The 21,505-nt window shown below is 43.0% G+C and overlaps 3 protein-coding genes across 3 annotated transcripts in view; 2 read left to right on the forward strand and 1 right to left on the reverse strand.

The window, feature by feature from the left end:
• Positions 1-786, forward strand: part of LOC104914093 (dolichol-phosphate mannosyltransferase subunit 1-like) — a 1,505-nt gene extending 719 nt beyond the window's left edge. Inside the window, exon 3 of the mRNA XM_031556606.1 lies at positions 708-786. Within this exon, the coding sequence (XP_031412466.1) occupies positions 708-786 (79 nt within the window). The remainder of the gene's footprint in view (positions 1-707) is intronic.
• Positions 787-3,787: 3,001 nt separating this feature from the next.
• KCNG1 (potassium voltage-gated channel modifier subfamily G member 1) lies at positions 3,788-12,430 on the forward strand. Its single transcript, XM_003212163.4, has 3 exons — positions 3,788-3,958; positions 5,125-5,928; positions 6,433-12,430. Exons 2-3 carry the CDS (start codon positions 5,170-5,172, stop codon positions 7,207-7,209), a joined length of 1,536 nt encoding a protein of 511 aa, XP_003212211.1. The 5' UTR covers positions 3,788-3,958; positions 5,125-5,169; the 3' UTR covers positions 7,210-12,430.
• A 7,344-nt stretch (positions 12,431-19,774) lies between these two features.
• Positions 19,775-21,505, reverse strand: part of MOCS3 (molybdenum cofactor synthesis 3) — a 2,292-nt gene continuing 561 nt past the window's right edge. Inside the window, exon 3 of the mRNA XM_010722640.3 lies at positions 19,775-21,501. Coding sequence (XP_010720942.1) covers positions 20,533-21,501 — 969 coding nt within the window. The 3' untranslated portion in view covers positions 19,775-20,532. The remainder of the gene's footprint in view (positions 21,502-21,505) is intronic.

The raw sequence follows: 21,505 nt of genomic DNA on the forward strand, positions 1-21,505 counted from the left end.
GCCCTTCCCGGCCCTCGGCCCCTCTCGCCGGGTCCTGTGGCTGCGCGTGGAGGCTTGCGTTTCAGATTCCTTCTTCCTTGACTGATCTGAAGGTCTTTTAGAGTGTTATTTTTAAAATGATAGAGATGTCTTTTCTATTGATGTATTTACCGACTTCTGTTCGTTGGCAATTAACTGTTCTTTATAGACAATTATTTCTGGCAGATTATTTTTGTATTGGAATGGGGGGGGAGGGGAGTGAAGCAGAGAAAACGTGTGAAAAAATCGCTCCGTGGCTACAGATCTCTTCACTGCAATATCAGAATACACGTATATGTAAATAAATGACAAATCCTTTACTTTTAAAAAAAGATGTTTAAAAGGCAGCTTTCACTGTGACTTTCTAAAATTGCTCAAACGTAAACCCATTTCTCTGCGAGAGAAGAACTGTGGTTATTACCCGTAATGTATTCCAGAACATTTTCCTGGGATTGTAAGGCACATGGCAAAGTTATTTCACTTCTGATTGTTATCAGCAGAATGAGGCTCAGCTTTATCAAACAAAACACTGAGCAAAATATTTGCCATAATTCAGTTTGCAGGTTGTCATACGATGCCCTGAATCAGAGCACCGACCAGGTCCCGGAGAGCAGTACGCAGATAGGAGAATATCTTTTCAGATTCTGTGTTTTTCAGGCTGATTTTGTGCTGTATGTTGATTCTTGTAGGTGTTACTTTGATGCAGCTCACTTAGCAGAGTTGAAGGTCTGTTGGTACTTTGTGCTGAGCTGCAGGAGCGCGGCTTGAAGTTTTCAGAGGAGCATCCTGACAGTGATACAGGATGGAGGTCGTGTCTCAGAGGAGAGCTGAGTTTAACACTGCTTGGAAATACTGGCTGCTTTAACCAGGAAAAGATAAGCAGTGCCGGATCATTGAACGGCAAAGCTGCTTCTTACAGTCACTGTATTCACTCTGCACTGAAATCTGAAACTTTTTTTAAACTAAATCTACAAATGGTAAAAAGCAGTAGAGATAAGTTCTAGGCACTGGAATGGATCGAGAGTGTGAGGGAGAGTTATGCATGCTTGCTATCACCCAGGCACAACTTTGAATTGTCTGCATCGCGGAGCAGTGTCAGGTCCTTGCAGGAGCTCTGGTTACATCAGAGATGCACTGCAGAATTCAAAATGCTGCAGAGGACACAGGAGAGGGAGAGAACAGAACTTGAGGTGGAATTATAGGATGTTACTTATGATTTCTATTTCCTTACTTCAGAAGAGCATCTTTAATAATTCTTTCCTCACTGTCTCGGAGTCTGGCACCCTGCCTGAATTTCTGCTGAAAGAGAGGGCAGGACCGATTTCTAATCCAATTTTTTCACCAGACATAATGGATAAGAATATCATCTTGAGTGAGAGAGATTTTTGAAAAGATGCTACATCTTGATTCACACACCCCGCTCCATTTCAGTCGCCAGGAGCCCTTGCTGGGGGCAGTTCTGGAAGTCGGAACTGTGCTCCCGATTGTGGAACGTGGTAAGAGTCAGCTCTTGCCCCAGTGAGCTGTAAATAAAGTAGAACAGAGGGAAAGAAGCTCAGAGAAGTGATTTATTCAGGATGAGCACGTCTGATAAGCAGGGCAGCTGGAAGGAAGAGCTCCCAAGCATTCAGAAGGTGGAATGCCATCTCAGGAGGCAGGGCTGTATCTCTGGGCCCTGCTTTATCAAAGCAGTTTTATCTTAAGATTTTACTGTTGTAGCACAAGCTTGAAGTTCCTTGTTTAATCATTAATGTTGGAAAAATTGTCGCTATAGGGTAATGTGTTTTTCTGACCTTATATTAGTGTGTTGTCTTTAATTCTCAATGCATTTCTTACAGCTAACCCAATGTCATCAGCCTGCAGAATATGAATAAGGCAGTTTGGACATTTTTCAAGCTCGTAAGCAAAAAAAAAAACCAAAACCCAGAACAAACCCACAAGCCTTTCAAGTGTCAGGTCTGTCTCTTCTTAAAGGAGTGCTGATCATCATCATATAGAAGTGCTTTCCAAAGGAAGACGAGAAGCATACAAAGAAATGTGTCGCTTTGTTTATCTCTGTAATCCCTTTAATCAGACCATATATGGGCTCTTATTTTCTCCTTCTCTCTTAGGTATAAAGCTTGGTGTCTTGGAGGTAAAAGAACAACATAAATAACACAGGTGCAGCATCAAATACTGTAGCTGCCTGCATGGGATCTGGAGCTTCCAGTTCTGGCCATGAAAGGAGGAGGAGCCACCTCCTATAACAGCAGTCATTCAGTGCCTTACACAGGGGATTAATTAGCCCAATTTATTGTCTTATGCACATTGAGAAGCTGGAAGCAAAGAAGGAAGTAATTTTTTCCTTGCTCTGTTGTTTCACAGTTGATGCCTTAGGGTTGCAGTGTGTGACTGACATGCACGAACATTTACATCTCTCTCTGCCCATTTCTTTCCATTGTGTCAACAATGGATGTGGTGGGAGATCAAACCAGCCACAGAGATGCGCTGCCTGCTCATTTTTCCTGGCTGAGATTCAGAGGACAAGTTGCTGCTAACCAATATCATCTGGTCTTACAGAAGGGAAACCTGTTAACTTAGCTCCCATTTACCCACAGTCTTCCATTAATCGTAGTCTTTATTCTCTTGAGGCAAGCCCTGCTTAGACGTAGCTGAGGCAGAGGAGCAAACCTTGTTCCTAAATAAGATGCCTGTCTCTCTTAAGGAGAAGATTATGTCAGGTAGTCCCATTTTTCCCGCATCAAACCTATGGCCTGAACTCCTGGCGGCATTCCTTCTGCAGATGGGATCCTGGGACTGCTTTGGTAGGAAACAGCTCTTAGGCCATTAGGAGAGCTTTGTGTGATGGAGAGCATCAGGTAATTACAGGTCAGCTGTTCCTTTCTCCCACTGTTCAGCGGGTGCTGTCTGAGCCTGCTGCCATTCCTCTCGGATCCGTTCACTGATCACCGTGCTGCAGCTGTGGGCACAGCGCCACTGTATGCTGTGATGCTCCACTGATAATCCCAGCATTGGCCAGGATTTCCTGCAATTCACTTTTTAATATAGCTATGTTTCATGTTAACGTTCGTTTAGAAAGCAGGGCTTGCAGGTCAGCAGGCCTTCGCTTAGCCTTTTTTTTTGAGGCTAGAAGCAAGCTGCCATTGATGGGAAAATTTTGAATGCAGCCTGTGGGATTTTGTCGGATCTGCACTCTCTGAAAGGAGTTTTAGAATTGCCCATTCCCTGCCATGGGGATTTTTCCAGACCCATAACTCTGAAGCAAAAGCAGAGCTACTCAGCACAAGCACAAGTAGGAGGCACCAAAGCCAAGCATGGTTTAAGTATTCGCATAGAGCATGGTAACTCAAAGAGCTGTTCTGGAATCACCAGCTGTAGACTTACGGACGCTTTGGGGCAGTGACAGAGCAAACCCCTTTGCTTACCTCAGGCCAGGAAATGGTTCCACAGCTCTTGGGAGGTCTGAATCACACCGTGCCTTTCCTTCCATCGTCCCTTAGGCTTTCTCCTCCCACAGTCCCACCACAGGCCCTGGAGATAAGTAAATGAATGGTCTCTGTTTGTACTCAGGAGTACAAACATGAAACATCAAGCAGTATCATTCCACCCAGAGCTCACCTGGGACACCTGTCCGTAAGAGCATGTAAGGAATTGTTCCATTTACAGTAATCCGGGAAGGTTTGGAGCACGACTGGGATAGTATTTTATTGAAAACATTATTTTAAGTCCCCATGCAGCAAGGAAGGCCTGTTGCTCTTAGACTGAGGTGCAGCTGTCTAAAGTATTTTGCTGTTGTGTATTGATGATTTTTTCTTTTGCAACAGGTATGTAACACCACTGATGTGAGTTATGAACCTCAGCTTCTGAAAACAACAGTTCCGTGTCTAAGGAAGTTGCTCTAGCAGGGATATACAGCCCCAGAGTGCATAGCAAAGAGGAGGTAAGTGCAGCCAGGAGAACAAGACTGTACTGCTGTTGAAGTGAATTAATTGCAGTATTTGTTACTTGCGGCTAGAAAGTCAGAATACGTGTGTATAACAAATATCTACTCATCACTGTAAGGTCACTTAATGAATACGTACTGTAGTCAAATGAAATTCAGCAGTTCCTTGCACTGAGTTGTGGCTGGCTGTGGAGATGAGCAGCCCAGGAGTAGTTCTGCACAGCTCTGTGCAAGGCAGGCTCTCAGACTTGCTGCTACATCGCAGTGAGTTGTGCAGGTAGAGTTCAGTATTTCCAATATCTCTGATTTACACCCATTTGAACTTTGTGATCACTTCATTCCACGGGCTTAACACCGCCTTTGTGCAAGCAGAATTTTAACCTGATTTTCAAAGTCATCGTAAGCTTGTTTGGGTTTTGTATAATTACAGCCTATTACTGTGCACAGGGTGCTAATTGTAATTGCAGTAACATCCCAATATTTGTGCAGAAACTCTGTATTTCCAAACAATTTTCTGTAAGTGAGGCTTTAAAAAGTGAGTTGCCATAGCATTAAATATACATAAACTCTAAACAAATGTCATCATCAATTTAACTGTTTTTTCCAAAATTTTTTCTGTAAGGCCTTTTAGAAATTAGTCTTATACTGTTGTTGCTGTTTTTAAGTACTTATTTAATTATAGCATAACTAACTCTTGATTCTTACTACATACTTAATGAATGCAAAAATAATTAGGATTTTTATTTGTAATAGTTAAATTACAAAAAAAAAGATATGATTTTCTTTTCTACAAAACACACTTGAATGTTGTGTTCTTGTTGGTACTACCATAATTTTCGCACATGTCACATGCAAGAACTATTCCTGTTTTCCCTCTGTACCTGCAGGGAACTGAGACTGCTGCCTGTGAGACAGGGGAAGTTCCCTAATTTGGCAAAAATGCCAAGCAGAGCTCCTGGATAAGGGAGTGGCCTTTGAGAGAGTCATTTCTCCCTGGCTGGACCAAAACAGTCTCTCCAGAAAACTTTGCTGGCTGTATTCAGCCCCTGCTGTTTTCTTTCCAATTATTTCATCAATCGTAGATGTTTTTTGAGCTTCAGTCACTGCAGTTGTTCCAAACTCAAAAACAACCACTAAATCCATGTATCTGGTTCTCATTCCAGAAGACACTTAACAAATAGCAAAGGGATGTGAAGTTATCTTCCAAGATGACTCTTCTACCTGGAGAAAATTCTGATTATGACTATAGTGCCCTGAGCTGTGCTTCAGATGCTTCCTTCAACCACGCATTCTTCCCAGAAACAGAGACCCTCAAGGGCGTCTTTTACCAAAGAGCCAAGCTAATTCACCCTGAAGAGGATCTCCTGAAAGGCTTTCACCCTGATGATCGGAAGCATCATATTATTATAAATGTAGGGGGCATTAAGTATTTGCTCCCGTGGACCACGCTTGATGAATTCCCCTTGACACGCTTGGGACAACTAAAATTCTGCAACAATTTTGATGACATCCTGAACATCTGTGATGATTACGACGTGACGTGCAATGAGTTCTTTTTTGATCGCAACCCAGGAGCGTTCAGGACAATCCTGACCTTTTTGAGGGTTGGAAAGCTTCGGCTCCTGCGTGAGATGTGTGCGCTGTCTTTCCAAGAAGAGCTGCTCTACTGGGGAATTGAGGAAGACAACTTGGATTGGTGTTGTAAGAGGAGGTATCTGCAAAAAATGGAGGAGTTTACAGAAATAAATGAACGGGAGGATGATCTTATAGAAAATGAAACAGCAGGTGAAACAGTAGAGGAAACAAAAATTGGCTTGTGCATGAAAAAGTTGCAAGACATGGTAGAACGACCCCAGTCTGGCCTCCCTGGGAAGGTGTTCGCTTGTTTGTCTGTTTTATTTGTAACTATTACAGCAGTGAATTTGTCCATCAGCACCATGCCTGACCTGAGGGAGGAGGAGGATAAGGTAAGTTCCCTTTTCAGGTTAGAAAATGGTATGTGCTGGGAGGAGCAGAACAACTACAAAGTCTGATGGTGTTGATTTGAATAGGGATTTTGCAGCTGCTATTGGATGGAAAAAAAACACACACGAAGAATATTTGAAATCGTATATGGCTGTATTCAATTACCTGCAAAAGAATCAATCCTATCGAGTTCTGTGTCCAAAGAAAATGTTGTTCCTAGCCATTCTTCCATACAACATTCTTCTCTGTAATGCCTTGTTAAGCTTGCGTTTGCTATTTAGGATGCTTGAAATTACCAAGCAATGTCTTCTGTGGAATAAGTAGTTCTTTTCTAAGATTTGCATTTAACTTGTTCCAATTTGTCATTGTGTTTTCCCATAGCAACAGCTTCAACTCCTTTAATATTTTGGGTTTAAAAAAGCCCACAAAACTCTCTTCCTGTCACTGTACCAACTAAAATAGTTATTATCCGAGTGCTGATTACAAACTCCTCCTCTTTCCTACAGGGTGAGTGTTCCCAGATGTGCTACAATATTTTCATTGTGGAGTCTGTCTGTGTGGCGTGGTTTTCACTGGAGTTCCTGCTGAGATTCATCCAAGCAAAGAGCAAGTTTGCATTTTTGAGGAGACCGTTAACTCTGATCGACATAATAGCTATTTTGCCATATTACATCACTTTGCTGGTAGACACCACTTCGGTGGGCTACAAGAAGCCCAGCTCTGGGAGCATCTACCTGGACAAAGTCGGTCTGGTCCTCCGAATACTCCGTGCCTTGAGGATTCTGTACGTCATGCGGCTGGCCAGGCACTCCCTGGGGCTGCAGACGCTGGGGCTGACCGCCCGCAGGTGCACCCGGGAGTTTGGGCTCCTGCTGCTCTTCCTCTGCGTGGCCATCGCACTGTTCGCTCCGCTCCTGTACGTCATTGAGAACGAGATGGCGGACTCACAGGAGTTCACCAGCATCCCCGCGTGCTACTGGTGGGCTGTCATCACCATGACCACGGTAGGCTACGGAGATATGGTTCCCAGGAGCGTTCCCGGCCAAGTGGTGGCACTGAGCAGCATACTGAGCGGCATCCTCCTCATGGCATTCCCAGTCACTTCCATCTTCCACACGTTCTCGCGCTCCTACGTCGAGCTGAAGCAAGAACAGGAAAGAATCATGTACAGGAGGGCACAGTTCTTGCTCAAAACAAAGTCTCAGATAAGCAGTGCATCACAAGGGAGTGATATTTTGTTCCCAAGTATCTCTACTGACAATAGGGCAATGAGTGACATTTAAGTTACAGTTTTTCCTCATGTGAGTAACGTTTTGTTGTATCAGATTCCATCTTTTACTTTGCTTTGGAAGCATTTTACAAAGGTTACCCTCATTTCGAAAGGAGGAGAAGGGGCTGTTAACCAGGAACCGATGTGTTTTAAGAGGTCTCCAATTATGTTGTTTCTTCCCCCCAGCCTTCCCAGTATTACGCACAGGACAGGGCTTTCACAGAGATCACACAGTGGGTTTTTAGGGATGAGAAGTTCTCTGACAAAAATAACGTATCATTCTGTACTCAAGAGGATGTTTTGTCTTTTGTACTGCACATTTTTTCCAACTGAATCACAATGTATATAATCATTAAGCAGGCTGTCATTTTTCTTGTATATAAATAATGTAAATACAACAAAATTAATGGCTAAATTCTCTCCCAGTAAAATGCCTTAGAGCATGATCGAAATAACCACAGAGGTTTGTCCCACTGTGCTCCTAAAGAACATAAAGTCAGATTCGTCATTCAAACAGCAGCCGTACATTTCTTTGTAAGTCAGCCCTACACATGCCAGGGACAAAAAAAGAACCGAGCTGTTTGTATCATAACCTCACTGAAGATGCAGATACTTAGAGCTCATCAGCTCCAAAATTTAAGTGAAGTTACGGTATTGATCCTGTGTCATTGAGTGCAGGATTCCAAGGAACAGTCTTTTGAGTTTTGTAGCATTTAATATTATCAAGGGGACACTAGCTGCAAATCAAATGAAATATGCATGGTAAGATGCCAGTCGTTCCCTACCATCTGTTTCCATGTTTTTACTTTACCTCAGATATGAAACAGAATTAAGAGAGGCCTGTTTCCAGGGAACACCCTACTGTTGCTTGTCGAATCAATATTGCAGCTACCCATTCACATTCAGCATTGGGTTCTTTAGATGGAGCAGAAAATATGTGGTCGTGGGAAGTTGCCACTGATGAAAAAAAAAAAAGAAAATATCATTTGAGTCATGGAGCGGGGGGTGCTGACAGCTTTATCCTTTCCTGTCCTCAATCATGAGGGACTTAAGAGTTGATTAACTATACCTTTACCAGCATTAAAGACATCATAGTAATGGAGAAAACTTTGAATAGGCTATGAAAAGGCAGTTAAGGCCCTAAAGCACAACTGTATAATAGTTGGTTGGTCCAGGCTCCCCACTGACACCTGGGGCAGTACCTGGGTCAGGGAGGAGCTCAGGTTTGGCACCTGCCCCTATGCAGATAAGTGCCAGGCCTCCCCTTTGTTATGAGATGGTTTGCATAACAACACAGGAGACAAACTCCAGAACCTCAAAAAAAAAAAGAAAAGAAAAGAAGTGTGAAATCCACTTGTTTGAGTTCGTGTGTGCTCAGACATAAAAAAGAGAGAAACTCATAAATTACACTTCCTCCCCTCTCCCCCCACCATTAACTGTTAGGAGCTAGGGAGATTTGGAAGTTCCCATCACATTTACTAATGCCTCTCTACCCCAGTTTGCAGAAGCCTCCTTGCTTACTGGCCTGGTCGATGGGAGTGCCAGCATGTAGGATGGTTTGGTGCATTAGATGAGAGCCAAAAAAACATAGGATTTGTTCCTCAGCCCAAGCAGGTTGGTCAAGCACTTGTTACACTGGTTTTCTTTTCGAGCATCTTAAATAAAATTTGAAGGTGTTTTGCTACACTTATTTTTAAGGAATAGTTCCCAAACTTTAAAAAGTGCACTTTACAAATAATTAGGGCTCTAAAAATCTGCTGTCGTAGAAAAATGTGCCAATGGAGCATTCCTACAGAGAGCTAACACACCCAGCATAAACTCTTGGCAATTAATTATGTGCCAGAGCTAGGAACCTAACCAGCTTTTCACTCTTGTTCAGCTTTAATTAGAGTTGGATAAAAAACAGGAACATCGTGACAAAAAAGGGACACATTTTCCATCCAAAATACTCTTAATTTCAAAAATGTTTGATCATCTGTAGCATTGGCTTCAATACAAGTGCTGTACATCCTTCTCCTTTTGTGTCAGCATTCATTACAGAAAGAAGTGGTAATTAGATGGGTCCTGTGAGCAACAGTTGCCTATCTCAGACTGTGTGTGACAGGCTGAGCTGTACTTTTGGAAATGAGAAGGGAGAAGTCGAGTCTCATCAAACAAAACCCAAGCTTGTTTCCCTTTTATTCTAGCTAACAAATCCATTCATTTTTTTAGCATCTCTACATTGAGTTAACGGCCATTTATTTCATGTGTCACTTTATTTTAATCCCAGAATTGTCACTTGATTCTCAAGTCCCTGTCCAGAAAAAAAGAGATCGCCCCGAAGCTGGGTGTTGGTAGAGCAAACCTGTGACAGCATCCCTCCTGCTGGGAGCTCTGCCTGAGCCGGGAACAAATCGGCCTGGCAGGATGTACCCCTATATAATTTTGTACTTGGCAGCACATCACTTGTAAGAGCATCAGCACGTCTCACTATGAATCATTGTAACAAACTTGCTTCTGTTTTACACAAGGTAGCGCATACTGTAGGCCATATGCTAAATAAATCCAGATATACGTCTTAAGAGCACAACATTAGTATGAAACCCACATGCTGCGTTCTGGCTTTTACTGTGAAGGCGGAACATTTAAGGTGATTATGACTCTTTAGAGCACATTATCTGAGATTTTAGTCAAATTCGGGAAAATTGTGGATCGATTCAAAAGCTGACTGTTTCCAGTGACACAGCTGACAGCTACCAAGTCAGCTATCACTCCTTTTTTGCATTTTAACAGCATGTGCAGTCAACAAGAAAGTTCCAGTAAAAACACTGCGCTTTTATGAAGTCAGAAGAATGTTAGAATTCCCACTGACAGAGTGGTGCATGTCTCCAGCAGAGATAGGCTTGCATTGCTGTTTGCATTAGCCTGTGTATACTGCAGAAGTACATACAGTACAAATTCAAACAGCAATAGCTGTATTAATTTCAAGTAATAAATTGTTAGGCTCTCCTTTCCTTTCCACATGCTTCTGGAGGAGTGGAAGGACTGTCACAAGTGCTATAGGCAGGCACCGCCGCCAGCAGGAGGTGAGAAGTGAGCAGCAGCTGAGGGAGGGTTTGGGCAATGAGCATCACCAGCTGAAGCACACTGGCTTCAGAAAATTTAAAGCATTTATTAGGAAATAAAGTTACCTGAGTATAGAAAAAGCTGGGCATCAGATCGATAGCCTCCACTGCCAACCCTAAAATGAGGGCTGGCAAGGGGTGGATCCTGGCTCCAGCCCTTCCATCACTCAGTGCACTGCATGCAGCTGAGCTCCCCTGGGCTGCCCTGCCTTCCCACCAGGTGCTCCATCACTGCTTCAGGCCGTGTCTCAGCATTTCTGCTACAGAGATTTGGAGCATTGCACTTCTGTTACATGTGGGGGTTTAGTAGATACATGGGACTTGTCTCCGTTTGCTCCTTTATATTATTTCACTGTAATTCAGAACACCCGACTTCCATACTCAGTGGTCGTGGTGGTCACTGAAGAGTCATAGGCTTTAGCAAGTCTGATTAAGCAACAGCAGTTGTACAGAACTGAATCATGAGTTTGCACGTCAGCAAGATACACGTCTGGAAGGAAAAGCAGCACGCTGTCCACATTCATGACTTGTTTGGGTAGAACTTAACTGGGTACAAATGGCTGATGCAAAAGCATAAGAAGTTTTGCTGCAGAAGGTTCTCATTCCTACCGCTGCAGCTCTCTGTGCCACTGTAACCAAAGTTCATGGGAGTCTCTCAGTGAACAAAAGCTCACCCCTCAGTTTTCTTCCTTCACGCTGTAGACAGACTGAGCCAAAATTTGTGTTAGGCCTTCCCAAAGTGCCTGAAGTCATGGCCTCATTGCCAGAAGACCTAGATCACCATTGGCAAATTTGAAGTCTTCTCAATTTTTATTTTTTAAATGGAGCTTAGAATGAGGCAGGTCCCTAATTCAGGTGTCTCATTTGAAGGTCAATGTTAGGTCAGATGAATTGGAGCCTCATTCTTCAAATGCATAGAACCACCAACGCCTACCAGCACCAACTCTGTATTATTTATCCTTCCCATACCTCATTCTTGACATGTGGATATCAGGGAACAAGGAGTAGCACCCAGAGCCTGGTCAAAGAGGTCACCCTGGGCTGTCCAGGAGCAGTGTGAACCAGTGTCAGTGGCAAGCAGAGTGGTTCGTGGCAGTTCGTGCCTACAATAGGCAGTGCTTTCCTAAAATAGTTCTGTTCCCCACAGTTACTGGCTTTTTTTCCTTTTGGCTTAGTTAAGAAAAAAAGACTTGTAAGTTAAAGCAAGAGGAAAGGAGCAGGCCCTTCTTGCAACAAAGCTGTAAAACTTCACATCCTTCCCTTGGATTTACAACAGGCTGAAAACTGGACTGGATACCCATAGTCCTACAGATGAAACTGACTGTTTAATCAGAAATTAAATGAAAAAGTGACAAATGTAACTGAAGACTGGGAGTCTTGAAGTCTCTGCTCATGTATCATTCAGTGCTCCAGTAGTATATATCCCACTTTTTTCTGCATTAATAGTTGCTAGCTTCCTTGTGCAAGATTTAACAGGAATTTAGTATTTATTTATCCGAAAGATGAGATGTGTACCAAAAATACAGAAATAAAGCCCAGAGTGCGATGCCTTCTGAACTGGTGGAACTGCAGCATCCCCTGGGCCATCTAGAGAGCAGCACTGCAACCTGCAGAAAGCAGGCACAACTGAAGGCATGGGCTAGATTTCACAACAGGGGATGAGCATCACTCCCAACAACAAAAATACACTCCAAAGGTTCTATTACTAGCACAGAAAAATGCTTAACTCGAGATTTACCCACTCACTTACCATTTCCTCTGTGGTATTTTAATAAGCCAAATTCAGTATTTCTAATGATCTCAGCATCGCTAACATAGAAATGATTATTTGAAGGACTGGAAAGTGGAGATCAGTTCAGATCCCAAGTGCCACTCCGCTGAGGCACTTCAGCTCTGTGTGCGTTCTGTCTCATCTCGTGACATTAGAGTGTAAGTCCTCAGGACAGCGTTCCTTGTTTGGGATCAGTCAGCAGGACTGAGTAAAATCATACACCTCAAATAAAAATAAATTCACATCCCACAAATGAAGGAGAACATTGCCTGCACTGCACTGACAAACTTAAAATGGTCAGTTTGGCTTAATAATTATTAACAATAAAACCAGAGCTTCCTCCCTTTTCGCTTACTGTTTTTCTTTCTCATGTTCTAGCATCTCATATCTTCTGAAATACTCCCTAGAAGTCACTGAAGTTATCATGGCTACTATTAGTTCTGCCAAAGCAAAGAAATAGCAGGTCTGTAGTATCAGGGGTTGCTTCTGCTCTGCCCTTCTACTTTCTCTTTGCCTGTGGGAACGAATCCAGAAATAAACAAAAATAAACTTCTGCCACTGGGAACACAGCAGACCAGGTAGGGTAACTAGAGCGAATTTATAAATATTCATTCATTATTCCTGTAACCCTTGTGACAAGAGTCAAACTGCCTTGTGCAACTCCGAAGTCAGCTGGGGCTCACAAACATGGGCAGCACTGCCAAACTGAGGTTTCAGGTGCTCCTTTATCAGGCATCCTTCTGAATATCTGTGGTTTTGTAGCCATCTTTGTTATGTTCATAATTTTCTTTCCTGCTTTCATTGTGCATCCACAAACAAGGCTTTAAACTACAATGATTAGCCTGCCAAAGGTTCTGACCAGGAATAAAAGCACGTTCCAGACATCATCTGGAGGTTAGAATTAAAAAAAAAACAACAATGCTGTTTGTTTCCAGACTTAGAAAGATGCTTTTACAGCTCCCAGTCATTCACATGGTCAGCAAGGATAGCAGTGTGTCTCTGGTCTGTACAGTACTGCCATCTACATCGTGTGCCTCCCACAGGAACTAAGTGGCGTGGGCTACCGTAAGTTTCCACAGGTAATTGCATACAGAGACAAAGTTTTGACACAGAGTTGCTGGATGATAAATGGAAGCAGTGCTGCTCATTAGCGTTAGTGATGAACAAAGAAACTGAGCGTTATTCTCCTGGACTTTTATAGTGATGGCAGTTCCCAGGTCAGCCAAGGAAAGGATGACTCAGTCTCACTCAGAATTAGAAGCACATTTTGGGAAATCAAGAAAATCATCTGCAACACTGTATAATTGGAATTGTATTTAATTTTTGAGAGGAATGCTTCAGTGGATAACCTGAGTGGGGAAAATTAAGACAGCAAGGCATCGTATGATACAATAATTGGAGAAAGTTATCTGTTTGTTAGGCAAAAATAGGGACCACAAATTCCGTTTGGGTATCACAGGATGAAAACGAACATGATTTGATAAGAACAGAAAAGGAGCGTCAGCATCAATAGGTTGGCATCTTCACTCCAAGATATGGGCTTCAGTATGCCCTGAAATTGCATCAATCAAACGTTCCTCTTGAGGTGATTAGTGAAAACCTGTAGGAGGATTTTTTTCCCACTGGCTTTTTGCTTTTCCTCTGACAGCAGAAACTCCACCCACAGCAAAAGCACTTCCAGCACTCGCACGAGACCGCGATGCATTTTTGCGTAGCACTTGTGCGCCAAGTCAAAGTCTTCCCTGTCGACAAAAATGCACCATTATTCGCCGTCTTTAAATATGATTGGATTTCTAGCACTAAATGTTTTAGTACTCAAAATGCATACACTGAAGATGCATCGGTCAGCTCTCCGGTTAGAGAGAGCTGTGATTCCCACCCGTGTGTCAGCGCTCGGTTCCGAGAAGCGTTCCGACGGTCCGGACCGCAGCGAGGGCCGTTCGAGGATCCGACATTGCCACCTTCGGGCCGCTCCGGGCAGCTCAGCTGAGTGCCGGGCATCCCGGCCGCAGGCACTCATCTTCGGACGGTCGTTAAAAATATTTGGACTGCATCTTCCTCAACACAAACTGTGACATCGTTGGGTTTTTTTGCTGTCGGAGGATCGACCCACATTTCTCAAACTTACGAAGCGTTTGTTAAAAAAATGCCATTGCTGTGTTATGCACAAAAGAGAAAAGAACTGCCAGTGAGCATCAGCCTGTGGGCAGGCACAGGATTTAATATAGCAGATAGGAGGTGATCAATGAGAAGAGCACTCACATCTTTCTGCGCTGGGAAAAGCTGCTATAGATAAAAGTTCAGGCCCGCAGGTCCCAAATGTTGTCATAGGATGTAAATTTGTAGCTCCATTTTAACACAGGGTCATGTAAGGCCACACCTGCAGGGCCCTGTGCTCCCAGTGCCAGCCCTGAGCTCACACCCATCCTTCCTTGGAAGCACTGATGTGGGTGACCCACTCAGCCACTGCTTTGGTGGGGTGACTTTTCTCCTCAGAAAGGTTCCCTGGGGTCAAATGAAATTTGTATTTAGGAAGAGAAGGAGTTCTACAGTCGTGCTTGTAAACAAACAAAACAGCACCAAGGTGCTAATCCCCCGTCCGATATCCAAATACCAATGATCTTGCCAGGTTCAGGCTCTATACTAAATGATCAGACAGGGTCTTTTTGGTTCCCCGTTGTCTAGGGCTCTAAAAAAAAAAAAAAAAAAATAAAAATTACTAACAACACCAAATAATAATAAAGAAGACACACTACGGTAGGGACGTTCCCTTACCTAGGTAGGTTACTTAACCCGAACCCGGTTACCCGTTTACCCGTTTCGTTACTTAGTTTAGGTACGACGTAACGGTACCGACTAGGGTCGGACCAACCAACGTAGGTCGACCTACGTTCGTTCGTTTAGGTTTTAGGTTTGGTTAGTTAAGGTACGGAAACTAACTTACCTAACCCTACCCTACCAACTAATTAAATTTTAACTTTAACGAAAACGTAAACTTTAATTTTTAGGGTTTACGGGGAAACGGTTAAATTTAGTTTAGGTTTAGTTAGTCGTCGTCGTTACTTTAGGTCGGTCCTAACGAAAGTTACTTTTCGTTTTACGTTTACCTTCCCTTCCGTCTTACTACTACCCACCGAGCTCCTACCCGACCGACGAAGGAAGGAAGAAAAACGAAAACGGAAAAGGGAAAAAACGAAAGAAGGACGACAAACGAAAGAAGTAAGGGTAAGGTAGTACGACGAACGTACCTAAAACAAAACTAAAAAGTAAACGGTAACGTTAGTTTCGTTAGTTAAGTTAAGTTAAGTTAGTTACGTTACCTTAACGTAACGTAAGTTAACGTAACGTAACGTACGTACGTACGTACCCGTACCCGTACCGTACCTACTAACTAACCTAACTAACTAACTACTATCTACGTACGTACGGTACGTCGTACTACTAACTTAATAATATAGACAGGTACGTTTACGGTTTACCGGTTTTCGTTCCGTTACGGTACGTACGTAAAAAACTAAAAAAAATAAAAAAAAAAATAAAAAAAAAATAAAAAAAATTATTTCCAAAAGTCCACAAAAAGTCTAAAAGAAAGGACAGCACTGGAGCTTCCATGGATTCAACCGCGTTACCCTGTTCATTGTAGCAGTACGCATGGGCACACAGTGCACTGTCTGTTAGTTGTGTATAGGCAAATCTACACCTCCACATATAATTTCAGAACATTATTTGGCGGGAAATTATGTTAGTAGTGCTGCTTATGGCTCAAGAATCTTTGTTACTCTCCCTGCTTACATACCCCCAGAGCTCACCGCAGAGAGAGAAAACAGGAAAGGAAAAACAGGAAGGCACAAAGAACAGGTAGGATGCAGCTACAACAAATAAGAACGATTTGTCTGTAATGTAATTGCTTACAGTACAGCTCACCAGTGCCTATCTTACCTTCCCAGATGGAAGTACCCTGCAGGCATCAGAGCAACTCTGTATCATACGGAGCTGTAGTAACGGTAAGGTGCCCAGTGGAGAGGAATCAGCTGCTGTGAGTGACGCTAGAACAAAACCCTTTGTAATGTCAGCAAAGGTGTGGAGAAAGGCTACCGGCCTCTTTCTGTTCTTGACTCATGGTAAATAAATCTTAAAATAGCAGTGTCACTCAGACGACTCCAGAGCTGCACCTCTGATCAGAAAGCACCGGTTTCCCCAGCAGCGCGGGGCGTAGCCTCACCCACAGGAAAGCTCCATGCACAGCAAGCTTCAGTCTTCACCCAAAATACCCAGCACAGGCACAGCCCTGCTTTAGAGCAAAGCCTGCAGAACCCTGAGACTAACAGTATTAAGCACAGCCATTAGTAGTATCTGAGATTAGCAAAAGGAAGACTAAAAGGAAGCTGGCTTGGTCTCTGCAGTGCTGTGGTGTGCCAGGACATGCCACAAAACTTCTCCCTTTGGGATTTTATCTGTCTGCAATATTCAGCACTCAACAGCACCACGGTGTAATCATAAGGCAATCTCCATCAACGTCTGTAACCTGAGTCCCAGCCCGTTATTCTTAGTCATTCTCATGTGCTAACAGAACAGTGCTGTGGGCTTTTTCCTTAAAAGCATTGTGCTTCAGTGCTGTCAGTACTTACAGCCACAGTGCAGGGGAAAAGGAAATAAGGAAAGAGATGTGGTGGGAATCTACAAAATGATCGATGTTTTAAAAGGCTAACTAAGATTAGAATGTGAAGTCTAATGTCACTGTGAAAACTAAAGAACTGATTGGGGTAACTGCATCTGAGGAATAATTACAAGAAACTCCATTTCATAATGGTGCTTTGAATGGACTGCAGTACGGTACTAAAAATATTAATAGAGAAGGAAATTAACACTAATCAGGGCAGGAGATGAGAAGAGGGCAGAACTTCGGGCAGAAAGCAAAGGAGAAAAGTTATGTTTGAAACTTTGTTTCAAAAGCAAAGTGTCAAAATTCACATATTGAGTGGATCAGCACTGCAGGAGAGCAACTCAAAGCGAACGCTGGAGTTCTGAGCATCAAAAAAGCCATTGGTGCTCTCATCTGAAGCACAGAGTAGGCTCAAAACATTCCATTTTAATAAATTAATGGTAAAAGTGCACCTATTGAGTGCTCTGACAAGTTTCAGCCCGTGTGCCTGTTACCACCCAAAGGTGCAGTAACAAAGCACGAACCAAGAGCAGTTCCACCAAATGGGTTTGAAATATGCATACCTTGGAAATTATTTCTGTAAGTTCTACCTAAGACTGTCACAAAGCACCTGGAATATGACTGTGCCGCGTGCTCTGCATCTGTGCATACATCAGTGCTCTTTTACAGAGTTACAATTTGTCCCTCCCTAGGACAACCTTGTTGTTAGGTTAGCAGTCCACCACTTAAAACAAGAGCAGGTGAATGCCCGTTTGCATGAGACCTCATTTCCCAGCCAGATCTACAAGAGGAGCCATCTCGTACTTGGAAATAAGCTTTCTTTGCAAGTTGAGCTTTGGTTTCTTAGCAACAGCACGGGCACCCTGCACGAAGAGCAGCTCACGGCACAGGAGGGATCGGGCCGGAGCAGCCACAGAACACCCACTGCAGGTTTCCTCCTCCGGAGATGAAGGCTCCCACAGCAAGAGCTGCAGCCAACACACACTTCTGGGCCGCCCCAAAGCAGGGCCGCGGTTTGCCGCCACGCGGGCAGCCCAGCATCCCTTCCACTCAGACAGCAAAAGCCCTCTCCGTGTTTTCTCCTCCAGCAGGAACAGATGGTGATGGGTGCTTACCAGAAGGTTAAAGAGAAGGCAAACTTCCATACCCTCAGAGGAGTCAAGTCCACAGTTGTTCTTGTTTCTTGACACGGAGAACTGGTGCTCTGGTCTCGTAGGCCTCTTTCAGTGTTCAAACTGCGCTGCTCCTGAGGGGAGCAGTGGTCATGCCGAGGGCAGGGCTGGGAAGGCAGGGAAGAACGGAAGCCATGCGCGTCATGGCCTGCACTCCTGTACCTTAGCAGACCCTTCACGTCTTCTTTCTGGCTACAGCTGTGGCCGGACCGTAGCTGTCAGTAGATACCTACACCCGACACAGATTGGTTGTATTTCTGACTGGGAAACTTGTATTGCAGTAGACTAGCTTTAATGCAATAGATAATTTTTATTAGTTTCCTTTTTTGATGACATTCACGACAGGTGCCATTCTGGATGGAAGCTGTTTTTTGCTCTTCACTATGATTTTACCACCTGCACAAAATACCAGAAGTGCAAGTATCTCACAGTACTTGCTCCATCACCTGTTACTGCACTTTCAGAGAGCTACAAGCAGCAGCATCAGTTGCTGCTTTTGTTATCTGAAATTTCTGCAGACAATGCCAGCTTGCTATTAGTAGATTCACACATTTGTACTAAATATGCTTGTAGGGTTTATTTTTTATTTGTATTACTTTTTTTTTTTTTTTGTTACAGATTTTAAACACTAAAGACAGGCATCAAAAAATCTGCCCCTACAGCACTGTATGGAACACTAAGGTTCACAATCCAGTTTTATTACCACAGGATGTTTCTGAGCTCTAGGTACGGGAGTTTGCACAGTCTTGTTCTGACACACCGGGTCCGCAAGCTCAGTTTTTTTTTCCAGAGGAATCCACTTTGCTTAGTGGGGATTTGGATGTGGTACGTAAAAGACTCAGTGAAGTCTCTGAAATAAATGATGCTTTCAAAATGCACCTCAGAAAGATCACTGCTGTTACAGTCTTTTCTTGGAATACTGTAAAATTTGGTTACCCTGCTTCATGCCATTCTATTTCCCTGGTCTTTTTTCAAAAGAACTGTACGTTTATATTTACGCACCTCAGCTCTTGCTACGGTAGAATTGCATCTGTTATGGCCTAGGGAATGGTTTGGTTTACAAACTCGCAGTGCCACCTAGCAAACATCCTTATGAGTTCATTTTTCTGGTATACTTTTCCAAAGCACAGCACAGAGCTTTCATATTAAAAAAATTAAAAAAAAAGAAAAAGAAACACGAGCTTGCAGTATGTCAAGCTTCCAGTGCACAGTTTTGTTCTGAACAGTTAGATTTTGACCCAAAATCATGCTTACAAACAGGATAACAACAAAAAAAAATTCCAGTACTTGAATTCAAAAAAATTGCTTTGGACACATTCCTTATAGATTTGTCTACCAAACAGTCCCATTAATTTTTGTTTGAAATAACACATTTCAACATTAGGTGAGTGTTGAATTTGTTGGAGTTTTGAGATAAGTTTCCTGCTAACAAAATAAGGAAGATTTTAGTTTATCAAGGCACATTAATGCTTTGCATTAAATAAATTTTAGATTTATATGAAGGCTAGACCAGATTGATTTGCTCTGCCTTAAAATAACCACCACATCTCAAGAGAAAACAAGTTTATGTATTTAAGTTCATTCCTGAATCCTGAAGCTATCCTGTAGACCTACACGTGAGAGACATTCAAACACAGCAATCAACAACAAATGCTGCAGCCACTGTCTATTATTCTAAACCTCCAACAGGAAGCTGTTTCCTGCAGTTCCTGTGCCAAAATCCAGAAAGCCACTTGAAAAGAGAGTATGATCAAAGAAGCAAAAAGAAGCCTCACAACATCAAGATTGAGAGATAAAAAGACACTCTGCTGACTGCCCTGACCCCTTCTGGTAAGACATCAGACCAACTGTACTGTAAGCTCCCTGAATAAAGCACATCATCTTTATTCACAATGACAACATGCATCAATATTTATACAGTGCTTGGCAGCAATACAAAATGAGAGTTTTATTGCTTCTCTTCGAACTTCTGGAGATATGCTATAACACTTTCTGGTGCAAAGAGAAATCACTACGTGCTTGCTGTGTTTGAGAAGAGTTCAACAAATAAATCAAGCCAGAATGAAAGGTAAGCTTCCAATAAGATCAATTTGGGCTTAATAATGATTCTCACTCTTGATTTTTCACATAACCTCCCAAGAGTCCAGCATCTCTTGAAGACAGTGAAATTTGCATAGTGCTTCAGCAAGGCCACAGAACCTACATCTGTATAATGGCTATGCATACATGATGAGGACTGTGGCAGCTCCCTGTTGAGAAGCTATTTCTTATTCATTCAGTCTATCTATGAGAACTACTTAGACATACACAGCTCTTTATAACAAGTAATGCATCAGTCATTAAAAACAATCAATTATCACATGCACAATTAAGCAATCATTCCAAGTGTTCACTTTTAAGTAAGAACAAAAAAATTTATTTCTTCCAATTTCCATGAATAGTTTCATATTTTTACATTAAAAAAAATAAATCAAGCCTTTATAAAAATGCATATAACTTAAAAATATACTATTAAAAAGAGTATAGTATTTATATCTCATTTGACTCACGATATAGATGTTGCACAAAGAAAACTAAACTCTAGAAAATTTACTGTTAATATTCATTTTTTTTAACATTTAAATTTTTAGTACTGAGGAAATGTTGGGTCAATTCTACTGGCCCAAGACATGAGACCCCCTTTAATATCTCTAGCTAATACAGGACCAAATGCTTTGTCAGGTAACTCCTGCAGAATTCTTACAGCCTTCTGGGAGTCATTTCCTAATTTGCAAACAACATACACAGGAAAAGATGTTTGGCCATCAGTTCTCTGCTTTTCTTCACAAATTCTTTTCTCTAAGTATTTCAGATATTCTTCATCTTTTTCTTCTAATTTACTCAAAGGAATGTGGACAGCATGTTCCAGGCGACAGATATCCACTTCAACCTGCGGGCGAACATCTAGCAATACATGAGGAATTTGCTCATCCAACAGTTTTTTGTATTCCTCGACAGATATCCTGTCTTTACTGGACAACAGATGTAAAGTTCTACATTTGTCTGTTGCAGAAGAGCCACAAAATGCCTCATAATCCTGAAGGCAAGTGACAGATGGATTGTCACCACAAACAGCACAGTCTGGTCTCTTTGGTCTTAACCTGATATTGCGAAACCGCCCTTCCTGGGCATCAAACATCAGCATGAACCGACTGAAGGAGGAGCCCATCCCCGAAACGATCTTCAACACTTCCAAGGCCTGAATACACCCCACGATGCCTGGCACGACACCCAGCACTCCCCCATCCGCACAGTTAGTCACTGTCTCTGGTGGAGGTGGCTTGGGGAAAAGGCAGCGGTAGCAAGGCCCTCCCTGGTAGTTGTACACGACCAGCTGCCCCTCCAGCCGGAGAGCACTGCCGGACACCAGGGGCTTCCCAGCCAGGACGCAGGCGTCGTTCACCAAGTACCTGGTGGGCACGTTGTCGGAGCAGTCGGCCACCACGTCGTACTGCCGCACCAGCTGCAAGGCGCTGCGCGGACTCAGAGCCCCGCAGTAGGGCACGTACTGCACGGTGGAGTTGAGCTGCCGCAAGGCCGCCGCGGCAGACGCGGCCTTG

Source organism: Meleagris gallopavo, chromosome 22, assembly GCF_000146605.3.
Source record: "Meleagris gallopavo isolate NT-WF06-2002-E0010 breed Aviagen turkey brand Nicholas breeding stock chromosome 22, Turkey_5.1, whole genome shotgun sequence".
Lineage (NCBI taxonomy): Eukaryota > Metazoa > Chordata > Aves > Galliformes > Phasianidae > Meleagris > Meleagris gallopavo.

What these genes read in the sequence shown, in the direction of transcription:
- KCNG1 (XM_003212163.4), top strand. Translation starts at nt 5,170, where the DNA reads ATGACTCTTCTACCTGGAGAAAATTCTGATTATGACTATAGTGCCCTG. An exon ending in TGAGGGAGGAGGAGGATAAG is followed by an intron (nt 5,929 to 6,432) that starts GTAAGTTCCCTT and finishes TCTTTCCTACAG; the next exon opens with GGTGAGTGTTCCCAGATGTG.